Genomic DNA, 17,959 nt, shown 5'->3' with positions numbered 1-17,959 from the left:
CTTTTAAGTTTCTAAATTACATTTTGCTGCTGTCCCCGTCCACAGCAGTACATCGCTTTGCTCCTTTGCGGTAACTCTTGTCTGCTTCACCAAACTGGGGGCATACTGACCGCCGTCTACTGTAGGTAATACACTGACTATATATGGATAAGTACCCCACTTCCAAACACCCGAATTATCCCTTTAGCAATTACTATAAAGTACCCAAACAACATGATTGGCTCCATGGGAGCAACAACAACCTTGGCAGAGCTAAAACATTGCAGCTAACAGACACTTAATGATGGCTATAGTAAGCCAGTATGCAGTAAAACTGAATCATTTATAGCAGCCTTATGTCATTATGAGCCTGTCCTCTTAAGAAAGACAACAGCATCAGTTTTTTCATAAATACACATTCTCTGTATTTATTCAAGAAATGTGTTTGCATTGCTGTGTCATGCTGGATTTATTTACCAACACCAGAACTTTTGATTTCAGAAGAGCATTGTGTTTAAGACTTTGCCAGTTATATAAAGCTTTTCTAATACAAAAAATAAAAATCCCATCCAATAAAAAGGAAGGCCGTCATTTATCTCAACTCATATCTCTTTCATACTTCCTTCTCTCTTTCCTGTCTTTTTCTATATCCCTTTATCCTTCTCTCTTCCTGTATTTTTTATGTTTTTGCCGTGTCACCTTCTGGCTGTTTTCTCTTGTTAACTTTTCATAACTCTTCCCATTCTTTTCATTCCATTATTGGATTCTTCCCCTCTATATTCCTCTATTCATTCCTCTTTCTCTTTCTCTATCCCTCTCTCTCTCTCTCACTCTGTCTCCATCTCTCTCTCTTGATTAGACAGTTTTATTGTGGAGAAAAGCAGAGTGCAAATGGCCATTAGAGAACATTTTACTCCCCCCTTTTCCAAATTCAAAATGACAGGCCCAGTGATATGCTGCTAACTTGTGTGTGTGTGCACCTTCCAACTGCTCCCTCCATCAGCTGTCTATTATCTGAGCCAAATCAGAATAATATACGGGGCTAGAGGCTGCTAATGGGTGCACTCCTGTGTGAGTGTGTGTGTGCGTGCAGAAAACAAAACCTGGTACCTAAGTGACAGCCATATGAAACTATGTGCAGAGGCGATTGGCCTAGTGTGGGTTTTCTTAAATGACGGACAGGTGGGAGGTCTAATCCCATCAGAGAGTTGATTAGTCTGTCCCTCAGGGCCCGCCCCTGTCTGCCGAGTGGGCCCTGATTGGATGATATGATTCTTGAAGTCAGATGGATTGGATTGCCCGAGGCAGAGAACAAGTGAAATGGGCAGAGAGGGAAGGAGGGAGAGTGTGAAACACAGAGAGAGAGAGATTGCCAGATGAAACCTGAGAGCGAGAGAGATGGATGGGGCGCGTTGCAGGGAGAAAATATACATCAGAGAGAGACTAATAGTGAAAATCCAAGACTGTAAGAGATAGACGGAAGACAGAGAGAGAAGTAACTGTAAATTCAGACAAATCACTTAGCTTGAAGGGAGATGAATATGGATTTAAATAAATGACTCCGCTTGGGGAGATCACCGGTAAATGGGGGTGAGTGGGTGGTTGACTTTTGGAGCTCCTGAGTAGTTTTTTGAGGAGGGGAAGAGGAGTCGAGTGAAAAAGCTCATTCCAAAGTCTGAGTATTAGTTTATGCAGCAACACAATCCAGGAAAAAAAGTAGCAGAGTTGTTTGCTGGTTTGTTTTTCATTCACTGGGCAGGTTTTTCTTTGTGTGAGAGCTCAACACAATCTGGACAAATGAGGTCGGGACACACAAATGTTGTTTAATAAGATGTGGCCGAGGTGCACCAGGGTGCAGCCTAATGATCGGTCAAAACAGGAATACTCACCCAACTTTTGGCATATTTCACCATGTATTGATAACTGCACATATGAAAACAACATGCACAGAGTAGCACAATGTAGGTGATATAAGCAGTCGGTTGATATTTTCCGAATATAGATGCAATCAAATCTAAATTCAGTAGCTGGGAACTGTGGGAGTGTTTGAAGCCTCGCTACAGGACCCCATACACTAATTTGCACTAAATATACAATATTTCAAATAGCTCTCTCTGAGCAGAAGAAGAAGGTATTGCTATCATCAGACCTCTTTGGATAAGGAAAGCATGTGATGTACAGCTTAAGTGTCCATACACAGCCGATTTGACTGTTGTCGGGCTATTAAATAGCCGTTATTAGTCGCTATAAGCCCCATAGATGTGGGTCAGTAGGGTCCTACTACACCCACTAGTAGGTTTTATCATCTATTCACATAGTCGATCACCGCAAAAAAGGTATAAAAGAGGACGACAGCGACCTCTAGCGACTGTAGTAACTATGACAGGAGCAGAAGCGGAAGTCAGGTGCTGTAGTATAGACAGTGTGAAACTCTTTTTTTCCCCCTAAACGTAAAGAAGTTGTGTTTTTTTTAAATATTGTCTAGAAACCCTCACAGGTACTGCATTTAGCATAAAAAAATATGCTCAAATCATAACGTGGCAAACTGCAGCCCAACAGGCAACAACAGCTGTCAGTGTGTCAGTGTGCTGACTTGACTATGACTTGCCCCAAACTGCATGAGATTATCATAAAGTGGGCATGTCTGTAAAGGGGAGATTCGTGGGTACCCATAGAACCCATTTACATTCACATATATTGAGGTCAGAGGTCAAGGGACCCCTTTGAGAATGGCCATGCCAGTTTTTCCTAACCAAAATTTGGCGTAAGTTTGGAACGTTATTTAGCCTCCTTCGTGGCAAGGTAGTGTGACATGGTTGGTACCAATGGATTCCTTAGGCTTTCTAGTTTCATATGATACCAGTATCCTCACTTTAGATTTCATGCTTTAACCTCCGAAAGATCGAATACTTTGACGGCCTTAATACAATCCATTAGTGATTAAGTTTGGATAACAGCAGACTAAGACTCCTACAGCAGATCTGGACCATTCATAAATTGTGTTCGTACCTAAGAGAAAATTCAAAATACGAGAAATTTGATGAATGAGACAAGTTCTTGTGCAAGCCACTTAAGAACGAATCTGTTAGTACGAGTGGTTCTTGTATGAGGCCCACTGTTCCCCACAGTCCAAAAATGAGCTAGATTAATATTTCAATAAACAAAGTCACCAGGGGTGTCTGAAATGTATTTTAAAGTAATGACAAATGCCCGGAGGTAACAGTGGTAGAAACAAATTACAACATAATGTGCCGCAGGTGTCTCTCAACCAACAGGGCCGTTGCTTTTAAGGTCTGACATTCAAAGAACAAGCGGAGGTTCCTTTGGGGGGGACTACGCCAAAACAGCAGCAGGTGGTTTGACAAGCGCACAGTTAGGAGCTGGATTGTTACAAGCGCCTCATGTTCGTGCACATCATATCGAGACATAACCATCAATTAACCTCTACACAAAAGCCAAGAATAAAACATGTCATTTTCTCTGTAACAAGCCTGAGGTCTGTGGGTCAGAGGTTCCTGCATGCATAATATCTGGTTTTAACTGGAGGCGGATCATTACAAGTCAAACTGTGTGCTTGTAGTAAAAAAAAAAACTATTTCAGAGAATTAAAATGTGGACTGTCAAACTGCTCCGATTTAAATAACAAAACTGTGCAACATTTTCTCTGAATATGAAACAGTTTTAATACCATCTGCTTGTTTTTCCTCGCTTGGCATCTCTGTGTTTGTGTGTGTCACCGTGCGTGTCCATCTTTCCTTTAAAAGTCCTTTAAAATGTGAATAGGATTCAGCCTGTACTTTCTACCAGAACACACTTTAAACAGCCAACTTTCTGTCTGTTTCTGCTCGAATTGCTGCTGAGAAGTTAGGAAAGTTTTCAGCAATTGTCTTTGGAGGTTTGTTCAATTGTTGTGGTGTTTGTTTGCGGTATTTGATGAAGGTGAAGACAGTTTTTCTGGCCTCTGTGTTTTCAACAAGTCCTAACTGCTGAGATCCACACTTTTGCTTTTCCCCCCTCTGCTACTTTTTCTCCCTGTTCTTCTTTTACCTCTCTCTCTCTCTCTCTCTCTTTGTGTCTCTTCAATTTTTTCTCACTTTGCTTCCCCTCTCGTTCCCGCTCCTGTTTGTCCTGCTCTCTCTCTCTCTCTTTCTTTCTCTGTGTCTTTCTCAGAAACAGAGAGATTAAATCCATTCTTCAGTGTCCTCAAACCTCCAACTCAGCTGTTTACTTGCAAAAACACCAATACACTTGTTCTCTCTGTGTGTTTGTGTCTGGTTTTGCATCTTTCTGTGAGTGTCTGTGTGCGCACAGCGGACATCCAAAACTGATACATATTGCTTTCGTCTTTACAATTATTATACATATAATAATAACAGTAGATTTAATAGTAATTTGTAATAATAATAATTAACTTTAATCCTTCACAGTCTCTGTATTTTCTTTATTCCAGTGCATGGGACTTAATTATTTTTGGGCAGTGCTCGAAGCCGGTACTCTCGAATACGCAGTACCGGCACTTCTTTTTTTTTTTTTTTTACATTTATTTGTTGATTTTATGCATTTAACAGAGTATACATATAACACATAACCTTTCCCCAAACTGAACATATGGCTGTGTAAAAAATAATAATAATGATAAAAATTGCTTGAAAGTAAATAGCTAAACATAAAGTTAAAAAGGATATACTGTATATTTGCAATGAAAATATAATGAAATGAATAAATAAATAAATTAATAAAATTACAAACACACATATATATATATAAAAATAAAATAAATTCATAAGAGAATGAGGGTCCTTTAATCTATCAATACAATTATAATCAGTGAACTGTTTGTCCTAACTTTTTTTTATTTGTGAACAAAAAAATAATGAAACATTATTTAAAGGATTTCTGAATCTGCTCTTTTGATTTGTAGAATATGATTTTACAGGACAAACATTTCCAGAAGAATTGAATGTTCAGACGAAGGCTTTGATAAATGATAAAACTAATCATTTAACTTATAATAATGGTCAAAAATAATGTAAAATTGCATAGTTTTAAGTCAAAAACCTTCAAATATTTTGGGGGGAGGACACCAAACCTAATATCTCCTAGTATCTCTTTTTTTATTCACTTTATATATTCAGAATGTGTCTCTATGTAATATGTTGGATCATCCTGACTGGGACTCTGCTCCTAAAATTCCAGGTGTTGATTCCAGCATATAAACATCCTATAATATATTATATTGCAATACTACACATAACACAGGAAAGCACTTTAGTTATTTACACTATAAACAAACACACCACCTTAACCCTATAATGTTCCAGGTGGAGTATTATAGGCCTACTATAGAAGATGTACAGCCCAAGTATAATAATAATAATAGCAATAATGAATAAATAGGAATACGTTGCAAGAGATTGCTGATATCAGCCAACATGTGAATAATAGGAGTACCAGCACTTATTTTTTTCCTCTTCAAGCTCTGTTTTTGGGAGATTCATGAGGCTTGTTTTAACCACAACGATCGAAAGCTTTTAGAAGTTAAAACCTTTTGCGTCCCGCTCTCTCCAAACTGAATGTGACTGGTGTCTCATGTTTAGAAGTCGTTTCAGACTCCACGGGGACAACCGAATGTCTAATGTTAAAGTTCCTATTTTATTCTGCTCTGTTTTTCTTTGGGAGCCATTAAAATTTCATCTAATATACCCTCTGTGACAGAAACGGAGCAAACGGTTGATGTATGAAGCCATTTATCCTGAAAAGTTACAACCAGAAAGGGATGGATTGCCTCTTATTAATACATCAACTTTAAAGGAATAGTTTAACATTTTGGGAAATACACTTATTACCTTTCTTGCCGAGAGTTAGATTGATATTTATTTATAGCCTCGGAGACCTCGTGCACCTGAGGTGATATACATGTTTTGTCTTAAAAATTAAAATCTCCACCAATGATGTAGAAAAGAAAAGAGAGCGTAAGAGAATGGAGACCTTTTATTGATGTATACGTATGTGCATTCTGCAAATATGAGTACTGATCTTAATATTATTTTAATTATTCAGTGGGTTTTATTTTCCATCTTACGTTATGCATTCTATTTCATCTCATTTTTATCTTATTGTATCAAGTGTGTTTTTTTCTCCATCATATTTTGCATTAATTATCCTATTTAGAGATGAAAGTGGAAGTTATCTAAGCCTCAGCAAGAAAGCAAATAAGCGTATTTCCTAAAATGTTGAATTATTCCTTTAATGATGATTGATTTAATCAGGCAGGCGTCGGGCATGACACGAGCAGAAATTTGAATCACTCACATTTTTTTCATGTCGTCATAATAAAATATTTTAGTTGTTATCAAAAGAAAACAAACAGGGTTTTTCCAGGAAAAGAACCACCAGACACTAAATGATAAAAACAGCAAAGTTAAACTTTTGTTGTTTCTATACTAGAATCAGAGAAGGTAAATGGACATTTATATATCCAGTTCAATTATAACTTTGGAGTGATTCATATTGGAAACAGATGACACACTCATAAACATAAAACAACAGGTTGTTCAGTCAGAAAAAAACAATTTCTGTGTCTGAATAAAAAGAACGGACAGCATCATTTAACAAGCTCTCTTATTTTCCTCTCTCCTCTCCTTTGGCGCTCACACTGCCAGGTCCCCAGCTGTGTGTATATTTGGGTTGTGTGTCTGCGTGTGTGCGTGTGTGTGTGTGTGTGTGTATGTGTGTGTGTGTCTGTGTGTCTGCTTGTATTCATGCGTTAATTCTTTCTCTGCGTGTCGCCATCTCCACATCATGTCTCTGGCAGCTCTCGTGAGTCTGTTTTGGCACTCCTTAGCGCTGTGCCATGTGGACACACACACACACACACACACACACACACACAAAGAATACAGCAGAAAGAATCTACGAGAAGTCAAAAATGGATTTATTTGAACAAAAGAGAGGAAAGGAAACAAAAATGAGAATAAAGATTGAGAAAGAAATGAAACTAGACAAAAAGCTGCAAAAAAAGTACAAATGCAACAGATATTTTTTAAACACAAGTCAACAAATCGAAAAGGTAGGTGATAAAAGCACCGTATAACTCAAACCTGTTTACCCTTAAAGCAAAGCACTTAAACAGCTAACTATAAACAGATGTGTAATTCCACATTTTTCTAATTTTCCATATGAACTATACCTTTTACTTTACACAGTCATAAAAATATTTATTTTGGCTGCTCAAACTAGTAATTTTTAAAGGAACAGTGTGTAACATTTCAAGAATCTTTTAGCAGATATGGAATATAATATTCACAATGTTTTTATTAGTGTATTATAACCTGAAACTAAGAACCGTTGTGTTTTCGTAAGCTTAGAATGAGCCCTTCATATCTACATAGGGAGCGGGTCCTCTTCACGGAGTCCACCATGTTGCACCACCATGTTTCTACAGTAGCCCAGAACGGACAAACCAAACACTGGCTCTAAAGAGAAGCTTTAACGTTTTTGCGTTACCTGAAGGCCACCGTAGTTCTCCAACTTGTAAAACCGTGGTACCGCCAGCCGCCGTCTGACTTCCGTTGCTCCTAAAGACGTGTTATTATGGTAAGGATGGCCTCTGAGCGAGGTGAATGGCGTTACCACGGTTTTGCACTCGACAGCTCACGTTACCGCAGTCTTGGAAAGGGAGGAGTGAGAGCTATATGATGCCAAATCCTACACACTGTCCCTTTAAGTAATTTGTCATTTTAAAAACACATATAGAGCATGCATAAATGGAAAGAAACACTTAAAATGCATGTAAAAAGCGTGTCAGTGTGGGGTTTTGTGTCGCCCAGACGTGAATATTACACGCCTGCATGAATGTGCAGTGTTTTGTAGTGACGTTACGTTGTTTCTGTACGTGTTTTACTTAGTTTACGTACTTATTTTAAGCCCAATCATGACGTTTTGCCTTAACCTAACCAAGTGGTTTTCTTGCCTAAACTGAAGTGAGTATCATTGTTGCCCCCTGCTGGTACTGCACGTTAATACAGGCGTTTAATATTCATGTCTCTGCGAGGCAAAACATGACACTGACCCGCTATCCTTCGGTGGACAGATGGGTCTATTACAGGCTTTGGTGAGATATCGGGTTGACATTTCAACATGTTATTATTATTGTAGAGTAAAGTTCATGAGTTGTATATCATGTAATTATCCTGCATCAGTAATTCAGAGTTCATCCCTCTGCAGTTGAATTCAAAAAAAAAAAAAACTCCTGTGTTACTGAGCTGAAAAGTTCCGAGCCTATTTCTTCAAACTTTCCAAATGCTGACAAAAGGAACTAAAACTTGATTTTTCTAAAACATTCCTTTGGGGCATTCAGCCATGGAGCCGAAGTAATTGAGCAAAGCTGTGGTAGAAATGACAGACCTGGACAATGGCTCCGGTGGTAGTTCAAGCAGAACCATTGTGTATTCTGCTGTCTTATACCTTCATTGGAAACTGAACCCTGCCACAGTAACCAAGTGCAGTTTTCACACTGATTTACACCTGGAATATAAAAATGATTTGGAGAAATAGTTTGAGGCACCAACAGTCTAACATCCCTTTGATGTTAACAAGCGGTAAATCAGGTTTCAGAGAGAGAGGAAGATGAAGAGGGAGACGGTGCGATGGCGGAGGGCGGGCGAGGCGGAGACAAAAGGAAAAGAGCGGGTCAAGGGAGGGAAATGGTGGATGTTGGGGGAGATATAGAGAAAGTTAAAGGCAGAGAAGAAAGAGAGAAATTGAAAAGAGGAAGCAGAGAGCAGAAGGGTTGGGCACCTTTCCTTTTATGTTGGGGAGCGGAAGCGGAGAGAAGAAAGTGAAATTGAAAGAAATTAAAAGGTAGGAGGAGATAGAGAGGAAACGGTTTAGTTCTTATGTACGAAATGTTAACCTCTTTTCAGATCAAAGAGTTTCACGAGGAAGCCAGAAAAAATGTCACATTACACAAAGCGTGTGTCAGCGCTCTGTGTGCTTGTTTTTGTCTATCAGGGATGTTCTGAGGCTGATCCGGGCCGAGTCCGACAATAATCAGCCAGAACTTAAAACCTCATGTCGATATTTTAAAGTCGGAACTTACAAATGTTCTCCAAACTCTCACTAAATGGCTAAGTAAGGGATAATGTACAGCGAGCCGGTCATTATTGTGAAATAAACCCTGTCGAGGTTTATTTCACAACAATGACCTGCTAGCTGTACATTATCCCGCTTATTACACAGCTACTTACTTAAGAAATCAATAATTTGACACAAAAACGGTCCACCAGAGTCCGACATCAGAACTGCGCCCATAGCAACGGTCTGCTATACATAGCAACGGTCTGCTATAAAGAAATAACAGACCGTAGAACGCCGTGATTGACCAATCAGAATCAACAAAGCCGTGTAATAAATGTGAGAATTTGGTGAGTTCTGAATCTTCTTATTGAAAAGCTTTTAAACACACAGCCAAAAATGTTAGCTAATGCTAGCTGGCAAGTTAGCATCACTCACGTTGAAACCTGGCGTAACCATTCTGCTGCAGTGTGTGTGTGGTGGACACCAAGACAAAGTTATCTGTTTGCATAAATGAGTGAATTATGGAAATTTCAAAGGAGAACATACAGTACTGGCTGTAGCATTGTTGTCAGAGAAGTATTTCAATTTAGCATGTTTCCTTAATTTCTGATGACAAATCATGGTCATTTAATGATTTATTACAGTAAATACATTACATATTGGTCCTTTAACATGTGTTTTGTCATTTTAGGTGACTGAATTTTGACCAATAGGGAGCCAAAATTCTCCAAATTTATCATATAGAAGCACAGGCCAGGTTATCAAGTTGTAAAGTGGATTCAATTATGTGTTCGCAGACACTTCCGTGTGTGTTTAGACAGAACACGAAGCAAATATTAGGTGTGAAGAAGCGTCCACACACACAGAGAGCGATGTGAGCATCCCATAGGAGTCATATTTTTGACCTGATGGATGTGAGCCCAATATTCACTCTGCTGTAAGCTTTGTCCTGAGAGAAAAAAATCTTGTTCCTGGAAATGGTTGTCTGTAGGGGATGGGAGAGTGGGACAGAACATACTGTAATGAAACTGTGCAAGCTAGAGACCTAAAACAATCACATAAAAGAAGCTGAAGGCTGAGTAGAACTGTAGGGTTGAGTATTGTATATTTCAAAAAAACACCGAAATACTGGAATCTGCCTATAAAATATCTAAAATATCTGTGCTTTCCACACTGTACCATGTTACTTCCCCCAGGTTGCCAAAACTCCCAAATTCTCAGAAAAACACAGGTCATGACAAGTTTAATGTTTAAGCAGAAAAATGCGGTCAATAATTGTCAATAAATGAGGTTGAGACAAAAGAGTTGCCAGCTTGAATTCTTAAATTAAATTAAAATTTAAAAAAAGTTACCAAAAATTGCACAAATTCTATGGTTTTCCGCAAAAAAAAAAGACAAGTGAGGCACCTTGTCTGGTCAACAGCTGTGTGTGTGTATGACTGGATGAATATTAAAGAGGGTGTTGCTGAACAAGAGCATACACACGAGAGAACTCTAACCCGGGTCAATTCATGTTAAAAAAAAAATGCATAATACATTTAAAAACAGAGCATGGAGTGACGCGGGACTGAGGGGAAGGAAAGGCTAAACCTGTAAGCGTATGGAAATTAGCAGTCTTGCGAATTAAGTTGGAAAAACAGACAGACAGGGGGAGTCAGATAGACTCTATGAGACGGAAAGACGGAGACAGTTCATGTTAAATGTGAGGCTGAGAGTGGAATAGGAAGAGAGAAAGAATGAGGTGTGCAGGATAAATGTAGCGTGGAGAGATGAAAGAGAGATTAAAAGGGAATATAGCCTAAGTGTAGGGTAAAGAAAGAGGGGGAGGAGAAGATCTATACATGCCAGGAATGGGTGAATTTCTGTGGAAATAAGAAAAAATCTGAAATAATGAGGGGGACGGAAATGACGGTAAATATATTCAACACAGTTTTGCAGCAATTTAATATTTACCCTCATTATAGATTTCACCTTTGTACATTTGGATGATTTTAGTCAGTATTCTTTATATAAATTGACATTTTGCAAAGGATCCAGTCAGTAAAGGTATAATTTTCTAGACAAATATTAGCAAAATAACTAACTGGCACAGAATAATGTATGCATCTTGACTTATTATATATACAGTATAGCTACCGCAACAACTTGGCAAGAATCACAATATGCCGCCATAGGGTTAAGATCAGTTTCCTTCTTGCATGAATCCACTGTTGGTAAAACATGTGGGATGATTTGTCCAAAAAAGTGTCGTCTCCATCAGTCACGCAGTCGGACGAGCACAGAGGGTGAAAATGAAAGTGACTAAAATCCCGGCTTTTCCATTGTTCTGCCTGTCACAGTGTCTTTAAGGCTGCTGTCCACTTTCTGAAACACAACCATAGTAATCCAGTGTCTGCATAAATGTTTTGCACTTCAGTATCAATTGAATTTGAATAATACTGTTCTAAAACTAGAGATCTGCATTTCCATAATTATGGAAAAAACATGTAATAGTGCTTTTAAGGACAACACATAACTTCAGTCATGTTGATAAACAAGATATTTTCTACAGATTTGACTGTCTATGATGATCTTATACTGAAACAGATTCAGTGTACGTTGGTTTGGTCATAACAAATATGGATTTTATGTTTGTTTTAACTTAACAAGTCAAACAAATATCATATACATTACTGTATTAGATTGTTAGTACTGATTACTGATTGTTAGTACTGTAGTATTTTACTGTTGTAGTTGTCAAGGTAGAGATAGTTTTAACTACTTTCATACAGTTACATTAGGTAGTGTAGTCCAGCAACGTATCTTCATACTACTGTTCGTATGATATCTTATGAAAAGTTATTACTCATTTCTCCTGGATTTTCCAACCAATGTCCAGCAACACGTGACACGTGTCAATTTCCGCTCTTAAAAATACATTTCCGTCTTCACATGAAACAACTTGGTTAGATTTAAGCAACAAAACTACTTAGTTAGGTTTAGGAAAAAGTTGACTTTGTTAAATTTAGGCAACAAAACTACTTAGTTAGGCTTAGGAAAAGATTGACTTGGTTCAATTTAGGCGACAATACTATTTAGTTAAGTTTAGGCAACAAAACTACTTAGTTAGGTTTAGGCAACAAAATTACCTAGTTAGGCTAAGGAAAGGATCAAATTGGTTAAGTTTAGGCAACAAAATTACTTAGTTAGGTTTAGGCAAAAAACGACTTAATTAAGTTTAGGTAACAAACTACCTAGTTAGTTTTAGGCAACAGAAGTATTTAGTTAAGTTGAGGCAACAAAACTACTTAATTATCTTAAAGATCATGGTTTGGGCTAAAATAACTCTGGAAGTGGCGTAACTTGAGTACGGAAGTTAAAGTTAAAATAAATCAACAGTTTCTGGTTTCACACGGGGTACGGACAGCGGTCTCCTGAGCAAAAGTGCGTTGTTTTTTGGCCCAAACATCCACCACGACTTCCACCCTACGTGGCATTTGTTACTCTTCATACTTCCTAGTTCAATATTACTTGGATGATACACTGATTGATTTTGTGGGATATATACAAATTACACTGAATTTAAAATTAAATTTGTACTAGTTCTTGAATAAATGTCCTTAGGTATTTTCCACCACTGCAAACACAGTTAGCTGAACTGGGACTGACTCATATTGAACATGTAATATAATGTGTTGTTAAACATCTGATACAACTGTAAAATTAATGTGTGACGCCATGAGACCATGGTTTAGATTGCTGATAGCCTCTAACTTATACCAGTGTGTGTGTGGGACTATAATTTGTTATAATTCCTCTCACAGAGAGACTGTATCTTTTTGCCCTCTAGCCCTCTTCATATTTTAGAGCAGATCTCCTGGATCCGTTGGCACACAGTTTAAAATGCAGTGCAAATGTTGGCAGTATTCTCGTGGGCGGTCTTATGTGTTCAAAGCAATTACACTAATGTCTCGAAATGAATGTGATTTACTGCTTTTAGATTGTTGCACATTTAATACATGGCTTCAGATCGGTGGAGGTGACGTGAGCTCCCTGGGTATTCACAAGCCCAAAATGCCACCAAAGCTACAGAAGCATATTATTAACCTTTTCTTTCTAGGTCACTTTGCAAAACAGTGTTTTAAAGTGTTTTACAAGATGAATAAAAGTGTAAGCAATCAGACAAAAAAATATCTTATTGGCTGCAAGAGCACGAATGTTGTGATGAGAACTCGCTCCAGGCTGTGCTTAAGGAATGCACAACAGGGGCTGCATCTGTTTCTGCGGAAATCACCAAGTTAAGTCTGTGTGAGGTCAGTTAGAAATGTCAGACTCCGCATGCACGTTGTCCCAAACTCAACCCGAGTTTCCTCTTTTGCTCTCGTCCTCTTTTCAGGTTTCCCCAAACTGTGACCAGGTTCTAGTGAACGGGAAGGAAATGCGCGGTCGGCAGTCGTTGGCGGTCAACTTCACCTACCTGCACCTGTCTACCCAGCTGCAGCTCACCGTCTGGGTGCCCAAGCTACCACTGCAGATAGACGTGTCCGATACTGAGCTGAGCCAGGTTAAAGGCTGGAGGGTACCCATCATCACTAACAAGAGGTACATGACCTTAAGGTTCAACAATTGAGGGGAAAATAGAGGGTGTAAGTTTACATAGTTTAATTTAATTACATTTTTAATTGAAAAAGCGACAGTGTACATTATCAACATTCAAACAAATGTACCTGAGTTAGCCAAGAGGCTAGTTTTCCTCAGCAGTCCCTTTGCCAGATGTTGTTAGGCGTCCTAGAATAATAAACATAATACAATATGTACAATAGTTAAGAACATACCATAATGGTAAAAACATATAAGTGTTACATAAAGCTCATGTATGAACACAGAAACACTACTGACTCATCCAAACCCACACAAGAGCACACACAGCAACAACAATACAACACAGTATTATTGATTGATACAAACAAACGAAACAATCGGGAGCTCATCTCCCGCCAAACATGTTGTGTTCTGCAAACTGTAGTGGTTGTACTTGTAGTATGAAGTATTGTGTGAGAGCAGAACACAACAGAAAAGGCAGATATACTGTGAACTTTGACGACAGCTCTTGGTTCCTGCACTTGTTCTGCTTGAAAGCAGTCAATGCATATTGTGTCTTCAATAAAGATCGGAGTTTCAGCATGTTAGAAAAGAAACCATGTGAGTCATTGTTGCATGTAATTTTTGCTTCATGATAAATCTTAAGATTTGTGTGTTTCTTTGCGACTGAGAGAGAAAAGAAAGAAAAAAAAAACCAAGGCGGTGTGTGATTGTGTGTCTTTTGGCTTTTGTGTGTGTGTTTCTTTGTTTTTCTGTGTGTGTGTGTGTGTGTACACGCGTTATATGTGCATGTGTGATATAGTGCTTATTGAATGGAGAGGTTGAGAGCACATATCGTTCCAGCCAGTATATAATTTCCTATGAGGTCAAGGCCTGCCTGGCTATACTGATGACAACTATTATGGCTTTAGCATCATTGCCACTGAATGAGGCATTCAGTCACTCACACACACACACACACACACACACACACACACACGCACACACACAAAAGGGAGACAATGCAAGTGGGTCGGTCAGTTACAGGATGTTGATGTGTGTGTGTGGGTGTATATACACATACTTGTCTACTGTTTTGTGCACCTTTTTGTGTGATGTGAAAGAAGGAAGGAGGGTGAAGGAATGACTAAATGCAGCCCTGACTCCTACAAAATTACGTTCCCATACAACACGTGGTTAACATTGTAAATTGAAACAAAACCAAATAAAAACGTAACAAAACTACTTGGTTAGGTTTAGTAAAACAGCATGGTTGGGCTTAACCCTTTGACCACTGCAATAGAAATGGTCCGTCAGAGCCTACACTGGTATTCTTGCTTAATGTGATGCCATTTCTTGGAGTATCTTCACATGTTTCACATCCTTAAAATCTGTACAATCTAAGCTAAAAGGTTATTTAAGTCAATAAACCATAATAATAGTCATAAATTTAAAAGATTTCTAAATGTAGAAACATGAAAAAAATATTTCTTATCGCTCCAGAAGTTATTTGACCTATGCATATTTTTTAGTTTAAATTTTTATGAGCAGATCAACTGCAAAGGCGTTTTTAACGTACCGTAATGACGTCATCACGAGTGTATGACCTGATGACTCGGAAGACATAAGCTTTGGCTTTCTGCTGCAAAAAGAATGAATGCTCTAGCTATTATGGTTTTTATTTTAGATCGATTTCAACAGGATCATGCAAACAACGATTGTTTTTAAAGAGTTAAAATGACTATGAAATTGAAACAGAACTAAATAAAAATGCAACAAAACTACATGGTTATGTTTAGTAAAAACATCATGGTTTGGCTCAAAATGGTTACGTTTGTTACGCTATTTAAGCTACAGGCGTAAATTAAAATAATTAAAAGTTGACTGTTGGTTTCACACAGGACACAAACTGCGGTCTCCTGGGTGTGTTTGTTTAACCATCCACAACCCCATCCACCTCTCTACACAGACTGTAATTAGAAACGTATTTGTTATACGTCAAAAACAAACCTAGTCCGCGACAAAATACATATCCCTCGAAACGTAATTCACAATACAGTTTTGTTGTATGGGAACCTATTTTTTAGGAGACAGGGCTGCATTATGTAGAGAAAGAAGGAATGTAGGACAGACTATAAACTGTGGAAGAGTCTTCAGGGTATTTATCTTTCATCTACCCTGCAGTAAGAAAGGAAAATCACACATTAATATTATACAGTAGAAACTAATTGTTGTATCAGGAATCGGCTTTTTCTAAACCAACTCCTTACTAAACCATTTATTATTTCTTTCCCACAATTATCAATGTTTATTCTTCCGTCTATTTTGTCATTTACTGTATTTTTACCTCCTGATGAGGTTGTATTTTCTGTCTGTTTATTTGTTAACAGGGAATCTCTAACAGTGAATATTCTTAATGAGATTTGGTGGAAATTCAGGTCATGAGTCAAGGGAAAAATAATGAATTTGATGGATTCAGGTGCTGCAGATACAGGAAAAAGTTGCATAGGATGTCTATTATTTATAAAATGGGATTATTTTCTCATGAGACACAGCACTTAGTTGAATGGGAAAGATGGCACATGTAAACCGTGATTGTCTATCACTCTACATTTAGATTTGTAGCCTTGGCAGGAGTATATACTCTGCTTCTTCTTTTTGTGTTTATATTTTCTTTTTCTTTTCCTTTCTGTCTTCTTTTACTTCGACTTTCCCTCTTCCTCACAGAGTCTATAATGTTTAATCAAACCTTTCAACTGAATGACATCCAAAAAAAATGTGTGTTTCCTCTGAGGAGGGAGCTATGACGTTGCAGTACGCACATGTGAGAATACTTCTACATTGGCAGCGTTTGGGTTCAGCTGTGCACATGTACCAAAATGCTTTATATAATATCTCTAACTTCAACATAGAGAAGGGATGTGGAAGCAGGAAGTTGCCACATTTAAATGCACAGCCTCCAACTTAGTTTCTTGAACTCAAATTCAGAGTCACAATGGGGGAAACTTAGTTTTTAAGGCTCAGATTTGAATATCAGCGTACGCTTGCTAACTTGTAGCACACGCTCAGCTAAAATATGCATGTGCACTTTCCTTCTCAGGTTATAAAAACCTCATTCCTAATAGTCTGTGTGTATTTTCTCTTTGCATGCCTGCCTGCTTCTGTGCCCCTGTGTGTGATTGTGTGTTTGTGTGTGCGTGGGTATGTTGGCATGTCTGAGTGTGTGTGGTCATTTGTGTGTGTGTGTTGCTTCTATTCCCCTTCCATTCTGTTCTGCTGGACCTATTTTTCAATTTCACCAATTTCTGCTCAGATAGCCACCAACCCCTGTGCGCACACAGACACAAACAGTCACACACACACACCTCTATCTCCCCTAACTACTATCTCACAGAGTGAAACACAAGCACTATTAGGCACACACTCTCACACAGACACATGTGCAGCTGGGACTCTGGGACATGGACAGAGAATTCCTGTCATGTTACCGGGGTGTCACTTTCCAGGACAGTTATAGACCACAGAGGTACTCGTCTGTGTGTGTGAATTTATGATATGGTGTGGGCCGGCCTGCATGTGGTATTGTGTAGATATTACACAAAGGGAGGCAAAGACGAGATAATGTGTGTTTCTTTGTGTGTCTGTGTATGAGAGAAAGAGAGATCCTCCACTCGGGAGCAAGGGAGAGACGTTTTCTCAGATTCATTTCATTTCTTTCTTTGGCGACAATTATTCAGCCTCCACAGCTGTGGAATTACACCAAGTATGTTCTTTTCATATTATATTTTATATATATATATATATAAAACTTCAATGCAACTTATATGCAATTTAATTTTAACGCCACTAATTTCTTTAATCGATCTTTCGGAGGTTGTAGCCGTTTTAAAGCTAGAGTGGAGATACTGGTATCTAATGAAACTATAAAACCTGATGCCATGCCATACCATTGGTATCAAACCATGTCATACTAGCTTGCTGCAAAGTAAATAAATAACGCTCCAAACTTCCGCTAAATCTTAGCGAGGAGAAACAGAAAATGTGCGTTTAATTTGCAATTAATCGCGATTAACTAGGGACAATCATGCAATTAATCATGATAATATTTTAATCGATTGACATATATATATATATATATATATATATATATATATATATATACAGTATATTTAAAAAATTTAAATTGGAGAATTTATGCTGTGTGTTTGTACTTCAACAAGGTAAAGTAGTTCAAAAATGTTATAAAGAAGTATTATATGCAGCTGGTTGAGAAGTACTGTAAGTGTCTTTTGAAATGTACTGAACATTGAAAAAAATGTGTTTGTATCAGACAGGAAAGAGG

The 17,959-nt window shown here is 38.2% G+C and overlaps 1 protein-coding gene across 1 annotated transcript in view; it reads left to right on the top strand.

Annotated features, from left to right (window-relative positions):
* Nucleotides 1–17,959, top strand: part of si:dkey-215k6.1 (transmembrane protein 132C) — a 295,611-nt gene that overhangs the window by 265,010 nt on the left and 12,642 nt on the right. The window contains exon 7 of the mRNA XM_037777558.1: nt 13,433–13,638. Within this exon, the coding sequence (XP_037633486.1) occupies nt 13,433–13,638 (206 nt within the window). The remainder of the gene's footprint in view (nt 1–13,432; nt 13,639–17,959) is intronic.

This window comes from Sebastes umbrosus, chromosome 8 (genome assembly GCF_015220745.1).
Source record: "Sebastes umbrosus isolate fSebUmb1 chromosome 8, fSebUmb1.pri, whole genome shotgun sequence".
In the NCBI taxonomy this organism is placed as follows: domain Eukaryota; kingdom Metazoa; phylum Chordata; class Actinopteri; order Perciformes; family Sebastidae; genus Sebastes; species Sebastes umbrosus.
This window is presented reverse-complemented; position numbering and strand designations above follow the sequence as displayed.